Consider the following 25,900-nt stretch of genomic DNA (forward strand, 5'->3'; position numbering starts at 1 on the left):
CCATTTCCTTCTCCAATATCTGATGTTACTGCATCAGAATTATTCTATTGATGAAGTGGCACAGTAACTGGGGTCGATGCTTGCTATCAGTTTATTTCAAAACCGTAAAGTGTTAAAAGAATCAGGGAGGGAGCTATGCAGAGTTAAAGCTAGAATTGCTGTTTTTGCTAATGACATTGTCTTAACTTTTTTTGAAGACTGTTGAACATGAGCATATGAGTCTTTATACTAATTGTAATGCATTACTGTACCCCATAATCTATGAGAGTGTTCACCTCTGCACTCTGCCTGTCCAGCTGTTGTCTTGAACAATTATCAGCAAGTTATTATTCCGGTATGAGCTGTGTCATGCTCGAAAGTGGGATAAAAAAAATGTTAATGAGTGTGCATGAATGTTGGTTGATGAAGGTTAAGTGGTTGCAGATACGCTCTCTGCATTCTTTCCTGTGAATGATCAGACTGAGGCAATGGGTTCTGATGAGGGATTACAAACAAATGGCGCTGACTGACAGTTTTGATTGAACATTAAAATGGTATCTAAAGGCAGACTCTGCGTTTCAGCTGAACAATAGCACAGTGTTCTTGACCCCCAGTGCAGCACCACACTTCAGCATCAGTTTTATTTTATAGTTTTCATTTTTTTCTATTGTACGAGATATTCATGTTCTCTCATTTTATATTACACATTATTTGAAAGATGTGCCTGGCAATGGTGGTGTTATTTAAAAAAAATTTTTAAATGTGTCTAGGTACTTAGGTTTTTTAGACTAATAACTGCAGTTTTAAGTATGATCAAATTATTGTATCCAGTAGCTGTTCATGGTGATAAGCATGGGCCAGTATTCATCAGCAACGTGTTCTTTCCCTTTGTGTCAGTTTGCATGTATTTTGAAATGATGACTGAAATGATTTTTAGCATTTGTTATTTGTATGCTAATTAAAATTAGCTGTGTATATGTTCCCTAGGAATCTTTTGAGTTGATTTTTGTGAACATTGCATTTCACATGTTGTATATTGAGTAAAAACTTTAAATACAGCCTTTTTTTTTTTTTTTTTTTTTTAAGAAATGACTGCTTGGAACAGTATTAAGTAGTGTTGATAAGTCTTTCTTATTTTCTTCACAATTAATAAACCAGAACTTGGTTTTCCACTTTTATGCTTTGTAAAGTGTAAAATGTTATACAGATATTCACTTTTAACCTTTTTAGTTGAAAGGACAATCCATAAGGATCACAGTGCTTTGCATCTTGTAACAGAAATAGAAACAGTGGGAATGTTTGTTAAGTGAACATTAAATGATAAAGTTAGTGGGATCTATAGTGATCATTTTATCATTTGATGGGTGAAAATTTGATAGCTAAGCAGACTTTTAAACTGTTTGCCATTATTAAACTATTTGCCAATTGAACCATCGTTGGATGCATTTGGGTTATTGACCATTGAGAAATGTTTTCTTTCCTTTTTATGTGCCTTATGGAGACAATACCCTGTAATTCATTGTCTATTTAATGTAAGAGTTTTTAATAATAACCCATAGTGTTATTCTTAATTTTTACATAGACATTTTAATGTGTGAAGCTTGCTTTTAAACATTTAATTTATAGTTAAAATTTTTTTTTGATAAAATTAATTCATGATTATTATAGAAAATACTTCTGCATGCATCCTGAGTTCTGAAGGAAATAGGACTGGAACACCCACCCACACCTCTGGCAATGGTTCCCACATCTATTCTGTGGATCGATCCTCCTCTGCAGAAGAGGGCCTTATCTCCTAGCCCAGCAGCTTTGTGCTTAAGGACTATTTCTCCTCAGAGCTCTGTAATCCCTATTGTATTAAGTGCTTAAGTTTTCATGCTCCTGTGGCTTTTTTTCTGTCAGTGAGTGAAATTGGATATACAAATCATACTCCCTCAAGGCTAGCTACTTCTTAATACTATGCCTAGGATTGCAGTTATCTGCCATCAGCAAGCAGAGGCTCTGGTTTTGGTTATTGAATAAATCATGGCAAATCGTGGAACTTAGCTGACCAGCCAGTCAGTCAGCCAAACAACAAGTAATATTGGATGTCTCCCCTATGAAAGGTAGTGTCCTATGTCCTGGGATGTGGTGCTGAGCAAGACAGATATAAATTCTACCTTGATGTAATATATTTTCAAATGGGGAAGATAGAAAATGAATAGGTAGATAAGGAAAAATAACCGTGGTGTTGGAATGTGCTCTGAAAGTAATGAGCAAGTTTTGATGATGCTGGATTGGAGAGGATGGTAATGGAAAGGCTCTGAGGTCGTGACGTTTAAAGGGAGACTCAAAAAGAAGTAAAAATTTACCGTCCGAGGGATCGAGGTGCAAGGTCTCCAGGTGTAGGAAGCCACATATTCAAAGCTGCTCAGGTTGGAAGGAAGGTGGTACCCAGAATCTGTCAAGTTCGGTATGGCTAGGCCATATTATGTGAAGGGGAGAATGGCAGAAGGTAAAGTTTGAAGCCTTCTGTGGAAAATCTGAGTTTTCTACAGGATGACTGTGCTTTTTGAAAGCAGGGAGGAAGCAAGAGACTAATCCTGAAGAAGGAATGGTGGGGGCAGAGGAAGAGTTGACATGCTATTGAGCTGCCTGCTACCTTAAGGCATAGGAAGATAGATGATGGTGATGATGGCGCTGATGGCCAGGTGGGGGGTGGGTGGTGTTACGGAGCTAGCGTGTGGCCTGCTTCCAACCTAGAAAGATTGATGCCAAGGGAAAATTCTTTTTAAAGAACTTGCTTCTCTAAAAAAGAGGTAAGAGAGTCTGTAGCCCCTTTATTTCTAACACACGGAAAAGCTTGTTTGAAATAAATTAGTTTTTTGACTCAACTATGCATTAAGAAATGAATATATTTGAATAAATAAATAATTGAAAATTCCTCTGAATCCAAATCGTGGGTGTCCATCATTTAATTCAGCTTCCTTTTAAGGGTTGGTTTCTCTCCTGTGTGAGATTCTTTGTGAATTCATGTGTGATGATTATTCTTAAACCCTCCTGTTCTTCATCTGCCTTAAGTGGAATAAGACGAAATGATTGAAGCTCTTGCCCTTTGGATTTGCTTTTTACTCAGCTTTCCTTCTGCATTCTATAGAAAACTTAGAACTATAATTTTACTATAATGTGTGTGTATACATATATATATTTATATACATAAAGTGACTTTTCATGGAGATGAGAGAAACAGAATGCATTCAAGTCTTGTCTTGCGTATCCATCTTTTAAGGCCCACGTCTGATACCCTTAACTCTATGAAGATTTCCCTTATCAGTCTAGCCATACGTTATTTTTTTTGTTTTGCTTCTGTGAACCTTCATGCATCTTTTTTCTTGATAGGCCTCATTTCCTTTAGTCATTCAAAATTTTACTCATTTTTAAATAAACTCTTTTACTAGGCTTTTTATTGGAAATGTATCAAATGGTGCTTACTTCTCTAAAACTTTTCACTTGATATAAATGATTGTATCATTCTATATTTTATCTCTGTGCATCTTACTGCTGTAACTGTAAAATTCTTCAAGGACAAGGACTGTTTTACTTTCTGTGTCCTGTGGATAGCCTCAGTGCCTTCTGAGTGAGTGAGTGAGATTTCAGGTTTTCCTTATAGTGACCAAGGTGTCCTTGGGGAGCGCCACACTGACGTCTGTCGCAGGTCTCGTTGCTGGCACTGCTCTAACCCGGCTTTCTGCCCTGGGTGTCCTCCTGCAGGCAGTGGAGGGTGGTAACAGTGAGAATGGCCTGGGACCAAGCTGGATTCCAGTCCTGAATCTGCCACTAGTAGTTATTGGCCTTGAAGAGGTCAGTTCTTCTAACCGTAGTTACTTATCAACAAAACCAGAGTTTATTTTAGTTTAACATTTATAAATTACCAAAATAAATTTTTAAAATAATCTGTTTTAAAATAATAATAATAATAATTGGATTAGAATTTTATCTAGTTCTAGTTATGAGAACTAGAACTCTGCTAATGGGATAAACTGATCAAACTTTTTTTTCCTCGTAAGGGAATAGATGATCACTTGGCACAATTAAAAGCAGACACAACAAATCTTATATATGTATAAAGATGTTCATTGTAATGAGATTTTCGATAGCAGAAGTTTATAAATAAATACTCACCAATAAGGAGAATAGTTAAATTAGGATATTGTTGAATTATGGTACCTAGGAGTATAACTATGAAGCTGTTAAAAAGAATGTGGTCAATCCATAAATATCAATATGGAAAAGTATTAAGGGTTTATTGCTTTGTGAAATAAGTGAAATGTAAAATATGTGGTAAAATCTAATTCAGTTAAAAAGGGAAAAAGAATTCTAAATTATATTTCTGTATGTATATGTACACATCTGTCTGTGTTTATACTCAGACACGTTTTATATGTAGCCTTTTAGAAGACTACCAGTGGTAGTTTTGTGTTACTAGTTACTGTCATCACCAGTACTAGTTTTCTTTGGAGAATATTTGTAGTAACATGTAGTAAGGTAAAGCAACCTTCACTTACTGTACTTTTATACTGTTTGAATTGTCTTATAATGAATTTTTAAAATTTATTTTTCCTAGAGAACAATTCCAGAATAAATGGGCAATTAGTTGGAATAGTATATTTAGTTTTTCTTTCTTTTTTTTTTTTTAGTTCTTGTGTATTTTATATGTGTATTGTTTAACTGGAAAGTAAAAAAGTGACTTACCTTACTCAACATAAATGAATCCCCCAAATTGTAACAAGACATATAGGTCATTTGTTTTATTTTTAAACAGGAATCACCTTAGCTTTCTGAAGTGAAAGAAAGTTTTGTCAAGTGTATAACATAAACAAGGTCCCACTAGTTCAGTAAACTACATTCAGAAAGCGGTATATTTGATAGTTAATTATTCCAAAAAGCGGCACTGATCAAAAGGGACACCCATTTGTAATAGAGGGGATCCGTGTAATGGTTGTTCTTGAAGAGTGTTTGCTCAAGTGTGAGGACAGCCGTGATTGATGAAGTGAAAAGTTGCATGTATCTTTCTCAGGCTTGGAAGGAGCAGCTTGTGAAAAGCTGTGAAAGAACTATGTATATTCAGGTAAACTAGGAGGACTGTGTATTGGGATAAGATTTTAAATTTGATAATTTTGAGGCCCAGTATTGTATTTCCTGGGTGATGGGACTTCCCTGGTGGCTCAGATGGTAAAGCATCTGCCTTAAATGCAGAAGATCTGGGTTCAGTCCCTGGGTCGGGAAGATCCCCTGGAGAAGGAAATGGCACCCCACTCCAGTACTCTTGCCTGGAAAATCCCATGGATGGAGGAGTCTGGTGGGCTGCAGTCCATGGGGTCGCAGAGAGTCCGACAGGACTGAGAGACTTCACTCTCTTTCACTTTCACATTGTATTTCACATTGTATTGTCGCTCAATGGTAAAGAATTTGCCTGCAGAGCAGGAAACCCAGGTTCCATTCCGGCAGGAAGATCCCCTGGAGGAGGAAGTGGCAACCCACTCCAGTATTCTTGCCTGGGAAATCCCATGGATAGCGGAGCCTGGTGGGTTGGACACAATTGAGTGACTGAACAACCTCAACACAGTAAGACTTTGTGCTTCCCTTATATTCTGCATCTTTCTTTTCAACTGCTGATAGTGGGGTCTTGTCCTTAGTTTTACGCGGTTAAAGGAAAATTCTGTAAATGCATTAAATTTTTTTCTAAGTACTCAGTTCTTGCAATTGAACTACATAGCTTTTAAGACTTTTGTCTCACTGTCGGTATTAACAGTAATCTAATTTTATGCCCAGTGTTGAGGGATGGCCTCCTATTCTAAGTGTTCTCTTTCCCCCCAGAGGAAATAAATGCCATTGATCCTGAAATGACAAGTCTCTGGGAAAAATCTCAGGAAAGAAAGAAATTAATCTTCAGTAATCATCTCCAATTATTATCAGACTCTACTTTCTCTGCAGAGTAGAATGACTCTCTGCCTTTAATTCTGTTTAATTCTAGATAGGCTCAAAGTGGCCAGGACAGTAAAATTTCCCAATTGGAATAAGCACAAGAACAGGAGTCCAGAAGCCTGATGTGCACTTGCCAGATTCTTAACCTCCTCTGCCTTAGTTTTTTGTTATAAATTGAGATTTTTTGTTACATGGTTTTTTACTATCCATTTTAATTGGGAGAAAAAGTGTTTGAAACTTTCAGAAATTCAAGTAATCATTTGAATTATGGATTTGATGTTTTGAGCATGAAGTTAAGTTGTCTTAAGAATAGAAATACAATTTATTTAAACATTTTAAAGATTAGGGATTTTGACATGCACCAGAGAGTCGCAATTAATAGGTGTTCCTAGGTGTCGAAAGTGTTGTTATGTCTAGTATTTCATTTCCTGTTCTGCATTGGCTTGCTGGTGTATGTCTTTTGATCAGTAACTTTTACTGTCTGACATTTTCATGAAGCATTTAAACTGGAAATAGTTTTTAATTAGTAAGGTTAGATAGTTTATAGTTAGTGATATTTCAGTTCCTGTAAAGATTCTTCCCAACTAAGATGTTAATGCTTCTCTTCTGAAGTGTCAGGTGGCCTACCATAATTGTGAAGTAATTGAGTTTATAGTGAGATTCTCTAATAAGATTTAAGCCACTGCATTCCCATTAATGAAAGGTTTCTTCCCTTCCCCTTCACAGAATGGTTCTGTTAAGTACTTTCTTCTTTTTTTCATTTTAATAGTACATTTGGTTAGTCTGCTAAAGGTAAAATGTTTTTTGGGAGGCAGGCTGGAAGACATTAGGAAATTATGATTTTATTAAAACCTGTAACTCTAAATATAGACATTTGGAAGGAAGCAGAAATTATGCTCATCTTAAATTCTAAGAAATTTTTGTTGGACTTTGGCGATTATAAAGCATCAAAGGGTTCCGAATTCAGTTTTGAATCAGCTCTCCTTTTTCCTTGACAAGATAGACCCATAGGGATGCACAGCACAGAAAGATGAAACCATTTTATTATAGTGACTTTTGTCTGAATGCACTGAATAGGCCTGTCTGGTCTTGGGTAAGTGGTCTGAGGCTGAGAACCCATGTCCCAGCTGTCTAGATGGAGCAGTGACCAAGCAGACGAGAGGGTCAGCGCCAGTGCTAGGACGTGCCCGACCCTCCTGCCTGCTGCCGGCTCTTGAGCAAGGGAGGGACGGCAAGTGAGAAGATTACAGTCTGTGCCTCATCTCTTAGAGTGGAGGGATAGAAGAAAGGAAGGAGAGGCATTAGACCTCCTTTTGTATAAAAATCTACCTGTGCTTTTTTACCTGTTATCTCAAATTACAAAGTCGTTGATAACAGGCTACCATATTTTTAGATATCTGAGAGCTGGGTTGTGACATTAAAGAAAATGGAAATGTGATTAGGTACTTAAAACACACAAGAATTAAGTTCCTTGTCCGGTTAGGAGAGAGAATACAGAGTGGGGGTAAGAGGGGAAGGACTCTGTGGTAGCAGTGTTTCTGCGTCAGCTGGGGAGGAGTTAAGCCGTCGTGCGCTGTGGGGGCATTGTGCCGGGCGTGAGCGCTGTCCTGGCCTCACCAATTCTTGGGAAAGGGGGAGGAACAATGTGTGTTATAAGTGGTCCCAGCCTGGTCTGGTTCAAGAGCTTTGAAGTCACTTTGATTTCTATCCCTTCATTAAAATAGCAAAAAAAGGTTTTGACTATAATCATTTCTACATACATCTTCAAATCAAGAAGTGGTCAGATTAACATCATTTAAAAAAACAATGATTTGAAATCCAGCCTTAATATTTTTTCCTATTTTAAAAAATTGTGGTTAATTTATATAACAGAATTTTACAATGAAAATTATTTCGAAGTGTATAGTTCTGTGGCGTTAAATACATTCACAATGTTTAATGGCCGTTACTGCCATCCAGCTCTAGAACTTTTTCATCATCTCCATCTGACACTCTGTACCCATTAAGCACTAACCCCCCATTTTCTTGTCTTTCTCTAGTAACACTCGTTACATTTCCCCAGTCACAGTGTAGCCTGTTCCTCCCTGGTGCTCTTAACCACATCCCTGCAGTTGGAAGGTGTGTGTGGGGCCTTTGAGCCGCATCTCAGGGAGGGATGTGCACATGCACTGGAGGTTTATATGGCCATGTTGGATTTACATGATACGAGATCAGGCTTGAAGGGGCAATAACAGAGATAAACAACTATCTAAAGCCCAAATTAAAAAAAAAATAGTCCAAAGTTCAGGCGGGTATGGGAAAGCAATTAGCACGTAATAGTTGATTTTAGAAAACGGACAGGACAGATAATGGAGCTCCATTTAGGTAGGGCAACTGGAGGCCAGTGTGATCTGGAACTTAACATAGAGGAATAAAGATGCAGTAACTGAGAAATCAAGGAAATAACTTGAATTTTCAACTGAGCTATCAGAGATGGGTATATACAATCAGGACAGCGTAATTACCTATCAGAAAGGCTATGTAATTAAGGTTGAATTGAACTGAATAAATATCCAGATGTTATCTCCATCTCTTCTTCCTCATAACTGGCTCCTGTGTATGCACACGTACACAGACACACACACACACACATAGACACACACACAGACACGCACAGACACACAGACAGACACACACAGACAGACACAAACAGACACACAGACACAGACACAGACACACACACAGACACACAGACACACACACACATAGACACACACAGACACACATAGACACACAGACACAAACATACACATAGACACACACACACAGACACAGACACACACACACACACATAGACACACACACAGACACGCACAGACACAGACACAGACAGATACAAACATACACACAGACACAGACACACACACACAGACACACACAGACACACACACATACACAGACACACACACATACACAGACACACACACATACACAGACACACACACACATATATTTTTTGATCAGGCGTAACACCTATACCCCTTTCCTAGGGCAATGCCAAGTCCATAGTTGGAGACAAGTCCAAGGTTTTATAATAGAGTACCAGAGCTTCCTTTTTCTAACACTGAAATGTGAAATTCATGTTAATGCTCTATACTCTGATTAGTTTTTTGCAAAAAATGCAAGATCCTAAAGAATGTAAGCATGCTGTTACTGAATAGAATTATGTTCATTGTAAAATTCTGCTTCTTAAACCTGAAATTCTTTCTCAGTATTTTGGAATAATCGCTTTTATGTCTGATTACATTTCTACTGAGTTTTGTAGTCTTACAGGCCATTTTGATGAAATTCGGTGTCATGTTTTCCCTGCACACTGATACATCAGGGATTACCTGCTCCCTATTTAATGTGGCATTGCCTTTTATCTTTAGTTAATATAATTTATTGTTACTTTTTCTATTCCCAGGTTGCTTAGCACTGTGCATACAAATATTAATAAGTTGGCTTATTAAGTCTTCCCATTCTAGATATTCTGTCCATGCTAGATATCCAGAATTACCTCTGCCCTCGTTTGGATTTAATCCTTCTTTTAAATTAGGAATGTATACTAAGTTCTCATTCTTTTCATAATAGGTTGTTTTTTTTTCCCTTCAGTAGATTCTCTTTTTATGCATTAGCATGTCAGCCATTAACTTTTAGTCTTTGTTGTGTAATTTCTTTAGCAGAGGTATATTTCTACTTTCTAATATCATCAGAGGATATATGGGAGTAGCTTGTACTGGCAAAAACAATAGTTAGAAAAAATATTTTTTTATGAATATATGTAATAATCCATGACTGGAAAACAGCAAAATTCAGAAGAAATTCATAGGGGTAAGGACTAGAAAGATTCTTTGTAGTGGGGAGATTTTGAGGATACAATTTAGGGATGTTTTTAGGAGAAGTCATGATGGAGCCAAGAAAGATTGTGTGAGGATAAACTTCAGTTGTCTTGTAGCTAAGCGTTTAACTTTTTCATGATTCCTTTTATTTTTTCTCCTCATAACCTATGGTCTATTCAGTCAGAAGTCATCTCAATTTGTAATTAATTTAATTAAAACAGTTAACATTAAGACATAACCTGATACATAGGCTTAACTGTCTTGAAAGTCGCTCAGTTTTGTCTGACTCTTTGCGACCCCATGGACTATATATAGTCCATGGAATTCTCCAGGCCAGAATACTGGAGTGGGTAGTCTTTCCATTCTCCAAGGGATCTTTCCAACCCAGGGGTTGAACCCAGGTCTCCTGCATTGCGGGCAGATTCTTTACCAGCTGAGCTACAAAGGAAGCTCAAGAATATTGGAGTGGATAGCCTATCCCTTCTCCAGCGGATCTTCCTGACCCAGGAATCGAACCAGTGTCTTCTGCATTGCGGGTGGATTCTTTACCAACTGAGCTATGAGGGAGGAGGATTATTTTTCTCCCTAGCACAGCTTATTTAATTTAAAAAAAGCTGTTGAATATGTGATTTAGAAGGGCTTGGTGCTTTATTTGGTTTGAACTCTTGTTTTTCTGCTAAGTCTTTGGTCATGAAGGGGTGTTTACAACAAGGGAACCTGCAGGAAGTGGTTCTTTTAGTTTGCAATGGCAGTACTTTTGAGATGAGCAAAATAGCTCATTTCTGTGATTGCAGAGGTCCTCAGGATCAAGCACTTCTTTAACATTTATTTTGATCAGTTTGTATTTTCATATAGGAAAAAGAGATGGAGAAGACAAGTGCTTTTAGTTAAGTGGGTAGAAATCATTATTATTTTGAAGTCTATGTGTTAAATTCCTTATAAAGTGTATTCCCAATGCCTTAATAATCCTTTTGTACATGGTTTTAAAAAAAAGTCTAGCTATGACTATAGTTAAAGGCTTGATAAATAGTGAAATCTTTCTCCGTATCCATATAGGACTTGAGTTGCATTGAGAAGTCCTTCAAGAAAATTTGTTTTATGCCCTTGTCTTCTAACCACATAAAGAGAAATGCATTTACTTGCTATACTTTTGATGGTTGCTGTTGTTGAATCATTCATTCTATAAGGTTTTATTTAGTGCTTCAGCTACTCTCATATATATAATTCTTAGCCTTGAATTACCAGATAGACAGCTTTTTGCTAGTAAAATGCTCTTATTAGTTATGGCAGTCATATATTAATATTTGAATAGAAAAATAACCTGTTTCTCCCCTATTTATTTTCTTTGTATTTAGATACATAGCCATTTATCTTTGTGCCTAGAAATATTAAAACTGGGTTTGACAGATCAGGTGTGACTGAAGCTATTTATAAAATTATAGTTTTCAGTACCAAAGTGTTTACTTTGAGATTTTGCCAAGGGGATATTGTCAATGAAAAAATAACTAATTTATTCCAGGTTTTCATTTTTTTCTATGTATTCTGTATCTTCTGCCTCTGAGCTGCCTAAGTCTTCTTTGAAACCATATCGTCTTATCACAGTCTCCAATGTTAGTAACTTTCAGAAATCTGCTTTCTTTTCTCAGCCTTTCATCTGTTCTCAGTTCACACCCCTGAGACTCACTGATCCATTCCATTCACTCTGTTTGGCTGAATAACTGAGCCTCCCCCTAAGGGAGCCGCCGTGTGAGAATAGTGATGAGTGAACTCTTGATTTTCCCTTTGGAACTATATAGTTTTTCCCATAGCCCTAAATCCTGCTCATGGTTTTCAAGAGACCAAGCATTTCTCTTCCTCCCCCAGCCCACTTCCACTGCATGTCTCCCATCGCCCGGGGCCGTGAAGCCTGGAGTCCCCTTCCCTCGCTCGCCTGGTTGCAGACTGCTGTCCTGCTGCAGGTGCCCTGCCCCAGAGCGGATCTGGGCTTGTGGTGTGGGACCAGGGTTCTTGTCTGGGATCTGGTGAGAACTGAGGCCTTTTTGTGACCTCAGACAGTAACTCTTATTTTCTATACTTGACACAGAAAAAACCTGTGCTTGATATGTGTTTCCTCATTGATAGAATGAGATGGTTGAACTTCATTTTCAAGAGCCTATAAATGTGGATGCTCTAAATTTTTGATACTCTTTATTGGGCTCTTAGAATCTCAGTAGTTAGAGAAACTGGAAAGAAAAGCAACCACAGTTGTGCAGATGATGTCTAGTTTATAGCTGTCTGCCCCCACCTTCCACCCTACCTGAAGGCTGTGGTCGGCTTCAGTGATCATATACTTTAGGTTCACTTTATTTCTGTAATTGAGATGATTCTTACTGGCTTCTCTCAGTGTCATTGAGAATGGTTATTCAATCGGGTGCACTTCCTTTTATCCTCTGAAGGCTGATGTTATGATAATATAATGAACAAAAAAATGGTAATTTAAACATATAACGTAAACTTTAATAGCAGTTGTGCTAAATGAAAACTAGAAAACAATTAAAATGTTTAGTATTTTAAAGACACATTGTCGTAAGATACAATAACCAGAGAGCACTAACAAAAATAGAATAAAAATTATTAGTAGCGTTTATTGTTTAAAATATTCCGTTATGGAAGTAGAAAGCTGTTACATTTTGTGCCTCTACTAGCTAATTACAAATTTATAACTGCATATTCTAGAATTTTTTGCAGTCCTTAAATTATACCTTAAATAAATGAACCTTAAAATTTATGTGGAATCTTACTCCACATAAAGGAAAAGGTCACATTTTTAATCAATATGATTAGAACATAATGTAAAATGAACTAGAATAAAGTGTATAACCATGTACCATGGAACTCTGACTTTTAACGGAAAATGTAGTATGAAAGAAAAGATTTTGAAAGGAGATTCTTTATATAATTTTGCAGCTATTTTTGAAACTTTGAAAATAGAAAAAGAATAAAGAGAAAATGTAATTAAAAAAGACTTTTTCAGTTCATGGCTCTCGGCAACAAAGAAAGTTTTGTCATCTTTGCCTTAATTCTGAAATAAAACCCTTATGAAATGTGGCATAGGTTGTGTTAGTGATCAGAACCATTCGTGAACAGGATTAATCTTCTCAGAAAAATGCAGCCTTACTCAACATCTCTAGGAAGTGAGATTGAACACAGATTTCTAATGGCAGAAAAGCTACAAGCATAGATGGCACTAATAATCTGATGTCCTGACTCCTACTTGAGGAAAGGCAGTCTTTTAGTGAAAGGGTGTTGGTTCTGGCTTTAGAAGGTGCTCCCGGCAGTGGGCGGGTGTGTCTGAAGGTGCTCTGCTCTGGCCTCCTGAGCTGTGGTCAGGCTCTCATTTCTCTGTCACTGCAGGGGTTAGGGGATGGTTTCGGGAAGGTAACGGTCATTTCCCTTCCTTCTCACAAGTCCTTAGAGGGACAGTGTTCCCAGGGCAGGGATGTAAGCCACAGTGGGCTTCTTGTCTGGCCCTCGGGGGCCAGGTTTCAGAGTCTGGCACTGGGATCCCAAGCCCGAGTTCCCTGCAGAACCCTGCACTCTCCTGGCTAGTATTCAACAGAGGTACCATCAGCATGGGTAACTGGATTTTGTGAAAAAATTTCATTCTTACTAATAACCTCCTTTATTCTTATCTGTCTTTGTGTGTTCGTCGCTCAGTCGTGCCTGACTCTTTGTGATCCCATATTTCTCTTTAACGCATCCTTGTTGTTGGCAACATGTATATCCTGCTTTATCAGTGACCTTTGCATAAACTTTTTCACTGGTTTTACTCTCATTTGAGGCAGTTCATGATATGGCTGTTGTTTTGTTTTTTTTTTTCCCCACAGCAGTGCTTCTCATTATTTCTCAGCATGAAAGATTTTAACCAAATCAGTCTGTTTGGATAATAGACTTGATTATCTGGTTTCATAACTATGTAAGTGTGTTTCTATCTTTTTTTAAACCTGTTTTTTTTTTCCCTGAATTTCTTTTTAGTTTAGAAACTCTGTTTCTTCCTGTCTCTTTACTCTATTTCCATTCTGCCTTTCCCCAGCCGTCCTTTGACCATCTGGTAGCAGAGACGAGAGGAGAAAGCCATGGTGTCCATTGTATGACGTATGCTGATACATTAAACTCCACAAGAGTCTAATTTATCGTTTAAAAAAAATAAAACAAACAAAAAAAACCAAAAAACAAAACAAAACAAAACCAAAAAAATAAAACAGAATTGATTGAAGTTGCTTTGGTTTCTGATTTGCAGGTTGTAGTGAAGAGTGCTAGTTTTTTAATGTGACATCTAACATATTTTGCAACTAGTAGAAAGGTTGAGTCAAAGTGTACTGACTTTCATTCTTCCATTAGGTCTGTTACTTAAAGATACTTACCTCAAGCATTATTTTTCTCACAATGATTATGATGATGATGATAATAGTCACAGAAGTAGTATTAAGTAGTATTACTCTTACGTAAGTTATATAAGCAAGTGCACCAGGAGGTATTCAGTGTAATGCCTAGCAGATATTCAGCCAATATTATTTAAAATTTGAGGTTATTTGACTTTTTTCTTTATGTAGACCAGAAGATATTTCAGAATGTGATAGGTTACTGCTGTTGAGAAATAAATTGAATTTTAAAAATGTAGAGACAAACCTTTTTAGTTGAGGATCAAGGTAGGAAGATAAAAATGGATACATTTTCTAAAAAGTAAAGGATTGCCATGGGTTCGGGTTAAGGAAAAGAACTGCACTAATAAAATTTTTACTATCCTGTATGTGAAAATTTTAACCAATACAGAAAGACAAGGAAAAGACTTCTATGCTAGGAATAAGGAGATGAATGTGCCGTTATTTGCTGATACCTGGATAACCTATGACAACCAGTAAAATAATTACTGGGACTGATAACATTTTGTCTCTTGACATGTGGAAGTACAAGAGCTCCTTAAACCGCACATGTTTAAAACTGAACAGGGTCAAAAGTGTTCTTCATTTGTTGCTCAGTTAAGCAAACAACACCATTATCTGCCTGCTTGCTTAAACCTGAGGGTCCCCTTCTTTCTCCATTTAGTCTGCAGGTACACAGGTCCGTGTGCATATACCTACAACAGGGCTCTACTGAGGTCCTGCTGTGTTCCAGGCTTGGGGCTAAGCATACACTGGTGAACAGCGTAACTGCCTCTAACAACTTGCTTTCTCATGCAGGGAGAGAGACGATATCAAATTCGTGGTATGTGAGGAGTAAGGGCTTTAGAGGAGAAACAGGGCAGAGCTCTGTGATGGGGAACACCAGGTGGGAGCGGCGTGCTGATCTGTGTAAGGAAGCAAACCTTGCTGCTGGGGTTTAACAGGAGTCTTCCACTCTGTGTGCTGAAGCGACTGCAGCTGGTCAGACTTGGAAGTGGGGACAAGTTAGAAGGCAGTTGTGAGAAAGGATAGTGGCCGTGAGCAGTCACGGGGAGTGTAGTAGCCAGGGATCCAGTGAGCAGTGTTTATTTTAGTGAATATTTTGAGTTAGAATGGACAGGATTCACTCTTGGACTAGATGTAGTTAGGGGTTAGTGAAAAGAAGGGCGACTTTAAGCTTTGTGACTTGAGCAGTCGCAATAAGAGCATTCCCATTTCTCACGGATTGCTACCACTCCCCTCTGTCTTGCCCGTCTACCATTACTGTGTGCCACTCCTTCAATTCACCTTCAGTGGGCTGAGTTTTTTCTAAACTGCAGTTCTTTTGATGTCTTTCTCATACTTAAGACTTCAGTGGCTCCACGTTGCTCTAAGAATAAAAGCCAGACTTCTTCAGTCAGTCAGTTCAGTCGCTCAGTCGACCCCATGGACTGCAGCACGCCAGGCCTCCCTGTCCATCTCCAACTCCCAGAGTTTACCCAAACTCATGTCCATTGAGTTGGTGATGCCATCCAGCCATCTCATCCTCTCTCGTCCCCTTCTCCTCCTGCCTTCAATCTTTCCCAGCATCAGGGTGTTTTCAAATGAATCAGCTCTTCACATCAGGTGGCCAAAGTATTAGAGTTTCAGCTTCAACATCAGTCCTTCCAGTGAACACCCAGGACTGATCTTTAGGTTGGATTGGTTGGATCTCCTTGCAGTCCAAGGGACTCTCAAGAGTCTTCCAACACCACAGTTCAAAAGCATCAATTTTTCGGCACTCAGCTTCCTTCACAGTCCAACTCTCACATCCATACATGACTACTGGAAAAACAGTAGCCTTGACTAGACAGACCTTTGTTGACAAAATAATGCTTAAAAGGTCTCACATGTTCTGGTGCCATTTTTTCCACCCAATATTCTTTGTTGTTATTATCTTACTCGTTTCTGTGCCATTGCAGAACCTGAAACACTGTCCTTCCGTAATCTATGTCCTTCCTTCTCCCACCCCAAACATTTCTCACTTGCCCTACTCTTTTTCTCTTTCTAGCTTTTGCTTAGATATCATTCATTCCATAGAGAGTATCCCTTACAAATAAGAGTTAATCTTCTTTAGTCTCCTGTGGTTCTTACCCAAACACTGTAGATGTATCTATGTGTGTACTTTAATTGGATTGGTTCTTAAATTTTTTGAGGCCAAGACATGTCCATTTTGTCTAGCATAATTTTTTAGTTGGTGCTTAATAGATACTTATTTGAATGAAAGAATGAATAAGTAAAGTAAATGACTATAAAACACACATGTGAAATCCAACAAAATTTCTATATTCTACCAGTAACAAGTAACAAAGTATAGTGGGGAAATGTTGAGTTAATCAATATGCCCAGAGAACTAGGAGTGTAATACTTGGGGCACCTAACGTTAACAGTAAATATGCGGGATGCCTATGCAGAATGCTGTGTTAAGTTGAAAAATTATAGACAGATGTCATGTTCATGATTAGGAAGTTTGGAAATTGTCAACATATCAAATTTCCCTGAATCATGATTCCCTGAATCATGAATGCCTTACAGTTCAAATACAATTCAAATGGATTTTATTTTTAGAACTTTGGAATTGCTCTTAGGTTCATGTGGAAAATAAATGAAAAAAGTGAAGAATGTTTTAAGAAAAAGAAAAATAATTTGAACAGCCAATTAGTAAGATATATCTTAAATCCTACAGTGCTGAAGGCGGAATGATAGTAGCCCAAGAGTAGTACATGGAACTGTGGAACAGAATTAGACGTCCAGGAAAGCAAATATAGAATAAAAGTGTAATGTAAAATCATTTGAGAAAGATGGTTGATTATTCATAAAATGATAGAGATAATTAGTTAATAAACATTTTGAAAAATATAAAATTTGATCTCTGTTTCACACTATGTACCCAAACATGTAATTATAATGCTTTTCTGGTATACAAAAATTTTAATTATAATGTGCTATCTTATATATGAAGATTGTTTTTGAAGTTTTTTCAACATTAGTAGTTTATTTATACGTATCTAGCTAAATGATTTGTTCCGTTGTTTTCAGGATCCTAATTTTGTCTAGATGAATGACTTTTGTCAGAAATGCTGTCCATGTGTACAAAGGAGAGGAACGATGACAGGATCACTATTGGTTATAGCTGTTAACCTTGACTGTCATGTACTATGCTGTAATCACAATCCATATATTGTTCATCAGGATGTATTTATTCTCTTACTTATTTTTTAGCAAAGACAGAGAAATTAAATGCATTTGCTGATTTTTAAAAGCTCAGATAAAGTAGGCTGAATATTAAAATTTGACTATTTTTCAAATATTTGGAAAACAATTATAAACATTCTACTGTCCAGTTTTATATGAACTGTCTTTTTAAATAAATAAGGGTTTGTTTAGCACTCTTAGAGCTAACTCCTTAACCTATCCCAAGTGTCAGCACCTTTATTTTTATGACCGTGTACTGTATATTGTTGAGATGGACTCACTGTGCTTATTCTGCACCTGATGGCTTTGGTTTCCATAGTGAACAAAAACTTTGTTTTTGTGTGTTCTGTTAGACTTTTAAATATTTACTCCTAGTTGTCTTTTTAGGGAAAGAGCTCCCAGACCCTATATGAAATAGTTTGGGTCTTGGTATACCTACTATTCTATTATTTTTGTAATTGATTGATGCTATTTATGTCTTTTTTAAGATTATTTTATGGCAAAGTTTATATCTTGTCTTTTGACAGTTGAGTGCCTAACATGGATCTATCCTTGGTTTTACAGAGAAAAGAGAAGAGGAAGATTTTGAAGAGAAGAAAGCTATTAAGAAACGAATTAAAGAACTTAAATTTCTAGATTCTAAAACTGCCCAGAACCTTTGTAAGTATCAGATGTCAATATAATTAAATTAGCAAAACACACCACTGAACACACTGGTTCCTTTAAATTATGGCATTTTCTTTTTGACTGTTTTCTCATTTTATGTTAATTTTATTATTATCACTTATAATAGATTCAAAGATAACTTTCCTTTCCTTTAACTCATAGGAATTATGAGTCAAATTCTTCAAAAGAGGAATGCATATTAGAAAATAAACCTAGGAAAGGGATTTATAATAAAACTATATTTCCCATTATTGAAAATAGACCTACCCTTAAAGTCTTTCTTTTAAGTATAACAATAAAGAATTATGGAATTTAGGTGATGACACCATATTTTAAAAAATTGGTAGTGGATTATTTCTTCTGTACCTCTGAATCTCTATTATTTGTGATACTTTATCAGACACAAAGGAGTTTGGAATATTAATGGGAATAAGGATGGTGATTAAAATGATTTCTCTTATCCCATCTGAGCAGTTCAAAGTCTTTCCTCAAAAGTACTACCTGGAAATATTTTAGATTTAATTACTGTTACAGGAGCTAAATACTTAGTATTGAATTGTCTTCCTGGCTGAATTACTGTGGGAGAAGAGGTCAAATGGGTTTGCTTCTGACTCATTTCAGCTGCATCTTAAATACATCAAAGACAGTTCTGTTTGAAACTGAGATAATATGATCTGGATATATTACTTTCTGATGCTGCAAGATGGATAAAATGTGGAGAATCTAGAGGCATGAAGAGCTAATGTAGTCTCCTGTTCAATTATTACAAGCCTCAAGTGAGCTTTTCTCAAACACTTGGCCAAAACAGTCCTTGGCGAGAGGATGAGCCTCCTTGCTATTGAGGCAGGAGGGAGGGAGTTAGAGCAGTGTCCGGAGAAGGCGGAGTTGACATTCTTTTGTGAAAGTTCTGGAACCCTTTTCTTACCCTGCTCACTTTTGGGTACTTCTGACAGGATGTAAGCTTGACAAGATCCCTATGGATAGTGTGCAGAAATTAGTGTTCTGACCAAACCAGCGTTTCTGTTCCTGGACCCCCATTGATTGTGCATAGCTGCCTCTTTGCTGTGGAGCCCTGTGGCTTGGTTGGGCCCAGGACGGTGCCAGCAGGGATGCGGTGTGGAGGCGTTACCTGCAGCTCCAGGGCTCTCTGCCTGCACTCAGAGCATCGTCCTCCCAACGTGAGAACCGTAAGGCAGGGAGCCTATCTGCCTGGTGTCTGCTGAACATGTGGTCTGAAGTAGAAAGGTTTTGGGACCGGGAGGTTAGACCAGTGAAATTTTGGTATTTGTTATTTCAGGAAACTTCCTTCTTAAAGGGAGGGAAAAGCATTAATAACTTAAATAATGTGAAAAAGATCTATACTCTGATTTGAAGAGTGATTTTTGTCTTGAAAAATGTTAATGGCCTCCATTACAAATTGTCTTGTTCGGGGTCCTAAAGAAATATTATCTTGAATATGATTCTTTTTAGGTGGGTTAACCATGGTTCAGTTCAGTTCAGTTCAGTCGCTCAGTTGTGTCCGACTCTTTGCGACCCCAGGAATCGCAGCACGCCAGACTTCCCTGTCTGTCACAAACTCCCAGAGTTTACTCAAACTCATGCCCATCGAATCAGTGATGCCATCAAGCCATCTCATCCTCTGTCATCCCCTTCTTCTCCTGCCCCCAGTCCCTCCCAGCATCAGGGTCTTTTCCAATGAGTCAACTCTTCGCATGAGGTGGCCAAAGTATTGAAGTTTCAGCTTCAGCATCAGTCCTTCCAATGAACACCCAGGATTTATCTCCTTTAGGATGGACTGGTTGGATCTTCTTGCAGTCCAAGGGACTCTCAAGAGTCTTCTCCAACACCACAGTTCAAAAGCATCAATTTTTCGGCGCTCAGCTTTCTTCACATGGTAAGATAGCCTAAATAGACATCTCAAAGTTGAATGATTGGTCTGCGGAGCAGTGTTTTTTAGTATTAGTAATGTATTAGAGGGAAAATCAGTAGACCATTCAGGTATGACTTAAATCCCTTAGGACTATACGGTGGATGTGAGAAATAGATTTAAGGAACTACATCTGATAGGCAGAGTGCCTGATGAACTATGGATGGAGGTTTGTGACATTGTACAGGAGACAGGAAGAAAGATCATCCCCAAGAAAAAGAAATACAAAAAAGCAAAATGGTGTCTGAGGAGACCTTACCAATAGCTGTGAAAAGAAGAGAAGTGAAAAGCAAAGGAGAAAAGGAAAATTATTCCCATCTGAACGCAGAGTTCCAAAGAATAGCAAGGAGAAATGGGAAAGCCTTCTCTGTGATCAATGCAAAGAAACAGAGGAAAACAATAGGATGGGAAAGACTAGAGCTCTCTTCAAGAAAATTAGAGATACCAAGGGAACATGATAAAGATGGGCTCAATAAAGGACAGAAATGGTATGGACCTAACAGAAGCAGAAGATATTAAGAAGAGGCGGCAAGAATACTCAGAAGAACTGTGAAGATCTTCACAACCCAGATAATCACGATGGTGTGATCACTCACCTGGAGCCAGACATTCTGGAATGTGAAGTCAGGTGGACCTTAGAAAGCCTCACTATGAACAAAGCTAGTGGAGGTGATGGAATTCCAGTTGAGCTATTTCAAATCCTGAAAGATGATGCTGTGAAAGTGCTGCAGTCAACATGCCAGCAAATTTGGAAAACTCAATAGTGGCCACAGGACTGGAAAAGGTCCGTTTTCATTCCAATCCCAAAGAAAGGCAATGCCAAAGAATGCTTAAACTACCGCACAATTGCACTCATCTCACACACTGGTAAAGTAATGCTCAAAATTCTCCAAGCCAGGCTTCAGTAATATATGAACCATGAACTTCCAGATGTTCAAGCTTGTTTTAGAAATGGCAGAGGAACCAGAGGTCAAATTTCCAACATCCTCTGGATCTTTGAAAAAGCAAGAGAGTTCCGGAAAAATGTATATTTTTGCTTTATTGACTATGCCAAAGTCTTTGACTATGTGGATCACAGTAAACTGTGGAAAATTCTGAAATAGATGGGCATACCAGACCACCTGACCTGCCTCTTGAGAAATCTGTATGCAGGTCAGGAAGCAACAGCTAGAACTGGACATGAAACAACAGACTGGTTCCAAATAGGAAAAGGAGTACATCAAGGCTGTATATTGTCACCCTGATTATTTAACGTATGTATAGAGTGCATCATGAGAAACACTGGGCTGGAAGAAGCAGAAGCTGGAATCAAGATTGCCGGGAGAAATATGAATAACCTCAGATATGCAGATGACACCACCCTTATGGCAAAAAGTAAAGAGGAACTAAAGAGCCTCTTGATGAAAGTGAAAGAGGAGAGTGAAAAAGTTGGCTTACAGCTCAACATTCAGAAAATTAAGATCATGGCATCTGGCCCCATCACTTCATGGCAAATAGATAGGGAAACAGTGGAAACTGGCTGATTTTATATTTTTTTTGGCTCCAGCATCACTGCAGATGGTGATTGCAGTCATGAAATTAAAAGATGCTTGCTCCTTGGAAGGAAAGTTATGACCAACCTAGACAGCATATTAAAAAGCAGAAACATTACTTTGTCAACGAAGGTCCATCTAGTCAAGGCTATGGTTTTTCCAGTGGTCGTGTATGGATGTGAGAGTTGGACTATAAAGAAAGCTGAGTGCCAAAGAATTGATACCTTTGAACTGTGGTGTTGGAGAAGACTCTTGAGAGTCCCTTGTGCTGCAAGGAGATCAATCAGTCCATCCTAAAGGAGATCAGTCCTGGGTGTTCATTGGAGGGACTGCTGCTGAAGCTGAAACTCCCGTACTTTGGTCACCTCATGCGAAGAATTGACTCATTGGAAAAGACCCTGATGCTGGGAGGGATTGGGGACAGGAGGAGAAGGGGACGATCAAGGATGAGATGGTTGGATGGCATCACCGGCTCAGTGGACATGGTTTGGGTAAGCTCCTGGAGTTGGTGATGGACAGGGAGGCATGGCGTGCTGCGGTTCATGGGGTTGCAAAGAGTTGGACACACTGAGTGACTGAACTGAACTGATGCATTAGACACGTGTACTAAACTGGATTTCAGGTGTAAGTGTAATAATTGATGTGCTGGTTCAGGATGTGCCTGTTAGCCTTTACTGCAGTCTCTCCATGTTGGTAGGTGTTTTGACATGTAGGTTTTGACATGTAGGTTGTTGGTAGCGTGGCATTTGAGTGACTTGAAAAAGATTGTTGGTATTGAAAATGGCTGTTTAAAGAAAACAAAATAAAGACAGACACTGTTGGGATTGCTGTAGCTGAGCATATGAATCCATTCATTTAATCATTAGACACTTTTAAAGTATAACATCAAAAGGTCAGAATTTATACCAGGTCATCATATTATGATGTAATCCATCTTGGATCATTCTTACCCTCTCTGAGTGTAGCAAGTGTTTTATTTAAGCTTTAAGAGGCTTTAGCAGCCTATAATCTTTACTGTTATTATAATCTGATTCGCAGTTGGTTTTTGTCTATGAAATTCAGTCTTCTGAGATACTGAATTCTGAGAGGAGTCAGGTGATAGTGACAAGATTGTATCTTATCACTTAAAAGCCTAAGGTACTTTCTCTTTAATTTCTCTTAACTGAAACATTTCACAGAGTTTTGAGAAAGGATCTAAAATCTATTGCTTTATTTACCTATTTATTTTAAAATGGGTTGTATGTGTTAGTTGCTCAGTTATGTCTGATTCTTTGGGACCCCATGGACTGCAGTCTGCCAGGCTCCTCTGTCCATGGAATTCTCCAGGCAGGAATACTGTAGTGGGTATATTTTGAGTTTGTGAGGTTTGTCCGAGTCTGGGTTCAGGGTAAAAGAATTCTAGCCATTCTAGGATGAAGAGATGGCTTTGGAGTTTTACAAGGTTCCTATGCCTTACTAGATTTTTTGGAGTGGATATTACAGTTGTAAAGGGGGGAAATCTGGAACCTAGAATTTAATATAGAGGTTTAAATATTTAAAAGTTCCTTTTCAGAAAACAGGTGTGACTGGCTATAATATCTGCACATTCTACACTCCTTTACTGCACTCAAAACTTCTGACTGGGATCAATACAATCACATTTGAGGGATAAGATGCATGTTAGTAAAAATATTCAGTTTACTGTGTCTTGTGGAGGCTTTAAATAAGCATCTTATATTATTCTCAATAACTTTTAAATACAGTGTTTTAAAGATCTGTACTTCTCTTTTGATTTGATGTTATGTATTAGTCCATTTTCAACTCTTCTGTAATTTACTTGCCCTTTAGTTCAGTTCAGTCACTCAGTCATGTCTGACTCTTTGTGACCCCATGAGCCACAGCACGCCAGGCCTCCCTGTCCATCACCAGCTCCTGGAGTCCACCGAAATCCATGTCCATTCTGCCATACTTGCCCTTAGTTATGGCACATGTTTTCCCAAAAGCTTATTCATAAGCAAAAAACCCCCACATTTCAGTCTTTATAAATATATGTCATTTTAATTATGGAATAATACCTGAAAGTAGTGGATGAATTACAAATATAGAAGAAAGTTAAGAAATAAGTTATATCTATCTGCAAAGTTGATTTTTCTATTCAAATTTAACTTTTCTTTCATATATTATTGTTAAACATGAATTATTAGTTATAAATAGCATGGGTAGCTAATGTTGCTTATGTTTATATGATTAGATAACTGTGTAAGTGAGATCATAGAGGTGTTTCATCTGCAAAGTTAGGGGCTTCCCAAGGCTGCCCTCACTACTGAAACCAGTGGTAAGCTTAGGGGTCCCCAGAACCACTCTTAAGGTTGATAATTTGTTTGAAGGACTCATAGAGTTGATTGACAGCTATTTTACTCATGGTTATTACAGCAGAATGATACAGATTAAAATCAGCAAAGGGAAGAGGCTCGTGCAGCAGAGTCCAGGAGAGTTGTAAGCATGGCATTGCAGTTGTCATCTCCCAGTGGTGACGAGGGCAGCCCTGGCCTCTCCCAGCAGTGATGGGGACACTTCTTACAGGTTATTTCCAGCAGAGACCCAAGCTTTGCTATTTAGTTTGCACTGGGTCTTGGTATAGCTGATCTCCCATATGTTTGATCTTAGTTTCCAGACCTTCCACAGTTCAGGCTGATACGCTGTGGCCCAATGCTCCTGGTAAACAAAGACACTTATTATGTAGGACATTGCAAGGGCTTCCAGAGTACCTCATACGACCCAGACTTCACTTGGGTAAACTTAATCCTTTATCACAGAGTAAGAATCTGCCTGCAGGAGATCTGTGTTCGATCCCTGGGTTGGGAAGATCTCCTGGAGAAGGGAATGGCAACCCACTCCAGTGTTCTGGCCTGGAGAGTTCCATGGATGGAGGGGCATGGTGGGCTATAGTTTATGAGGTTGCAAAGGGTTGGACATGACTGAGCTACTAACACTTTCATTACTACTATGGCTGCTTTCGGGCTGCAATAGTAGAGTTGAGTAGTTGTGACAGATTGTATAGGCTCATGAAACCTAAAATATTTACCAATGTGGCCATTTATAGAAAAAGTTTGTTAACCTCTACTTTGAGTGTAGCACTTCCCTGGAATGGTAAAGAATTTGCTTGCTAATACAGGAGACAGGGGTTTGCTCCCTGGATTGGGAAGATCCCCTTGAGAAGGAAATGGCAACCCAGTCTTGCCTGGGAAATCTCATGGGCATAGGAGCCCCGCAGGCTGTAGTCTATTGTACGTGACCTAGCAACTAAACAACCACAACTACTACTCTAAGTATATGCCGGTTCTGCATTTGTACCGTTTTTCTCTTCCAGTATCAGAGTGTTTGAGTGTTCCCATTCTACCACCTCTCTCATTCTTGGAGTTTTACAAGAAGCTAGTGTAGCTTTAAAGAAAGAAAAAAATACTGTGTTTAGGACTTGCTTAGCTTCCTTGCTCTGATGATTTGTCTCTCTCTAAAATTTTGAAAAGTGACATTTTCTCTTTAAATATGCTTCTTCCCTGGTGTGTGTGTGTGAGTTCCTTTCAGAACTCCAGGAAGACATTTTTAGTTGTTTAGTATTTTTCCATTGCTTTGTCTTTGTGGTTTGGAGAGCATCTCTGCTTATGTTACCTGTTTTCTCTTTATCTGATGTCTAATCCATATGAATTTTCTACTTCCGTAGCTAGATATGCATATTTTCATTTTTAAAGATTTTGTCTCCTTCACATATCTGTCTCTTTATAACACGGTTCTTTTGTTTCCTGGTCAGTGTTTCAGACTCAGGTTTCACTTCTTTAAGTGATTTTTTCATTTTCTCCAGGTTGTTTTTTATTTCCTTTCTTTTGGGATAGCTCAGAAAAGGATTTAAAGATTAAAATAAAAATAACTTTGAAGAAATATTTCAAAGTTCTGTCTCCACTTTGCCATGTCACCTGAAATAAAAAACTATGATTTCTTTCTCCCTCAATTATTATGTCATGCTTCCATGTAATTCTTTCCTTTTCATCTTTTTTTTAAAGATACTCTTTATTTTATTTTTTATTGGAGGATAATTGCTTTACAGTTTTGTGGTGGTCTCTGCTGCACATCAGCACAAGTCAGTCACAATTTTATATGCATATAAAATAGAGTTTTATATTATGAAATTTAAAAATATTATTGATAATTCAGCATTTTTTACATTTTCTATACCTCATATGGGCTTCCCTAGTGGCTCAGATGGTAAAGAATCTGCCTGCAATGCAGAAATCCAGGTTCGATCTCTGAGTTCAGAAGATCCCCTGGAGAAGTGATCTGTCTGCTCATTCCATGGGATTCTCC

General features: G+C 38.1%; 1 protein-coding gene across 5 annotated transcripts in view; it reads left to right on the plus strand.

The window, feature by feature from the left end:
* DIAPH3 (diaphanous related formin 3) overlaps positions 1–25,900 on the plus strand; it is a 530,180-nt gene that overhangs the window by 220,741 nt on the left and 283,539 nt on the right. For all 5 annotated transcript variants that reach the window (XM_065901830.1, XM_065901832.1, XM_065901833.1 and 2 more), the window contains one exon: positions 18,002–18,097. In XM_065901830.1, the coding sequence (XP_065757902.1) occupies positions 18,002–18,097 (96 nt within the window). The remainder of the gene's footprint in view (positions 1–18,001; positions 18,098–25,900) is intronic.

This window comes from Muntiacus reevesi, chromosome 11 (genome assembly GCF_963930625.1).
Source record: "Muntiacus reevesi chromosome 11, mMunRee1.1, whole genome shotgun sequence".
Classification (NCBI taxonomy): Eukaryota; Metazoa; Chordata; class Mammalia; order Artiodactyla; family Cervidae; genus Muntiacus; species Muntiacus reevesi.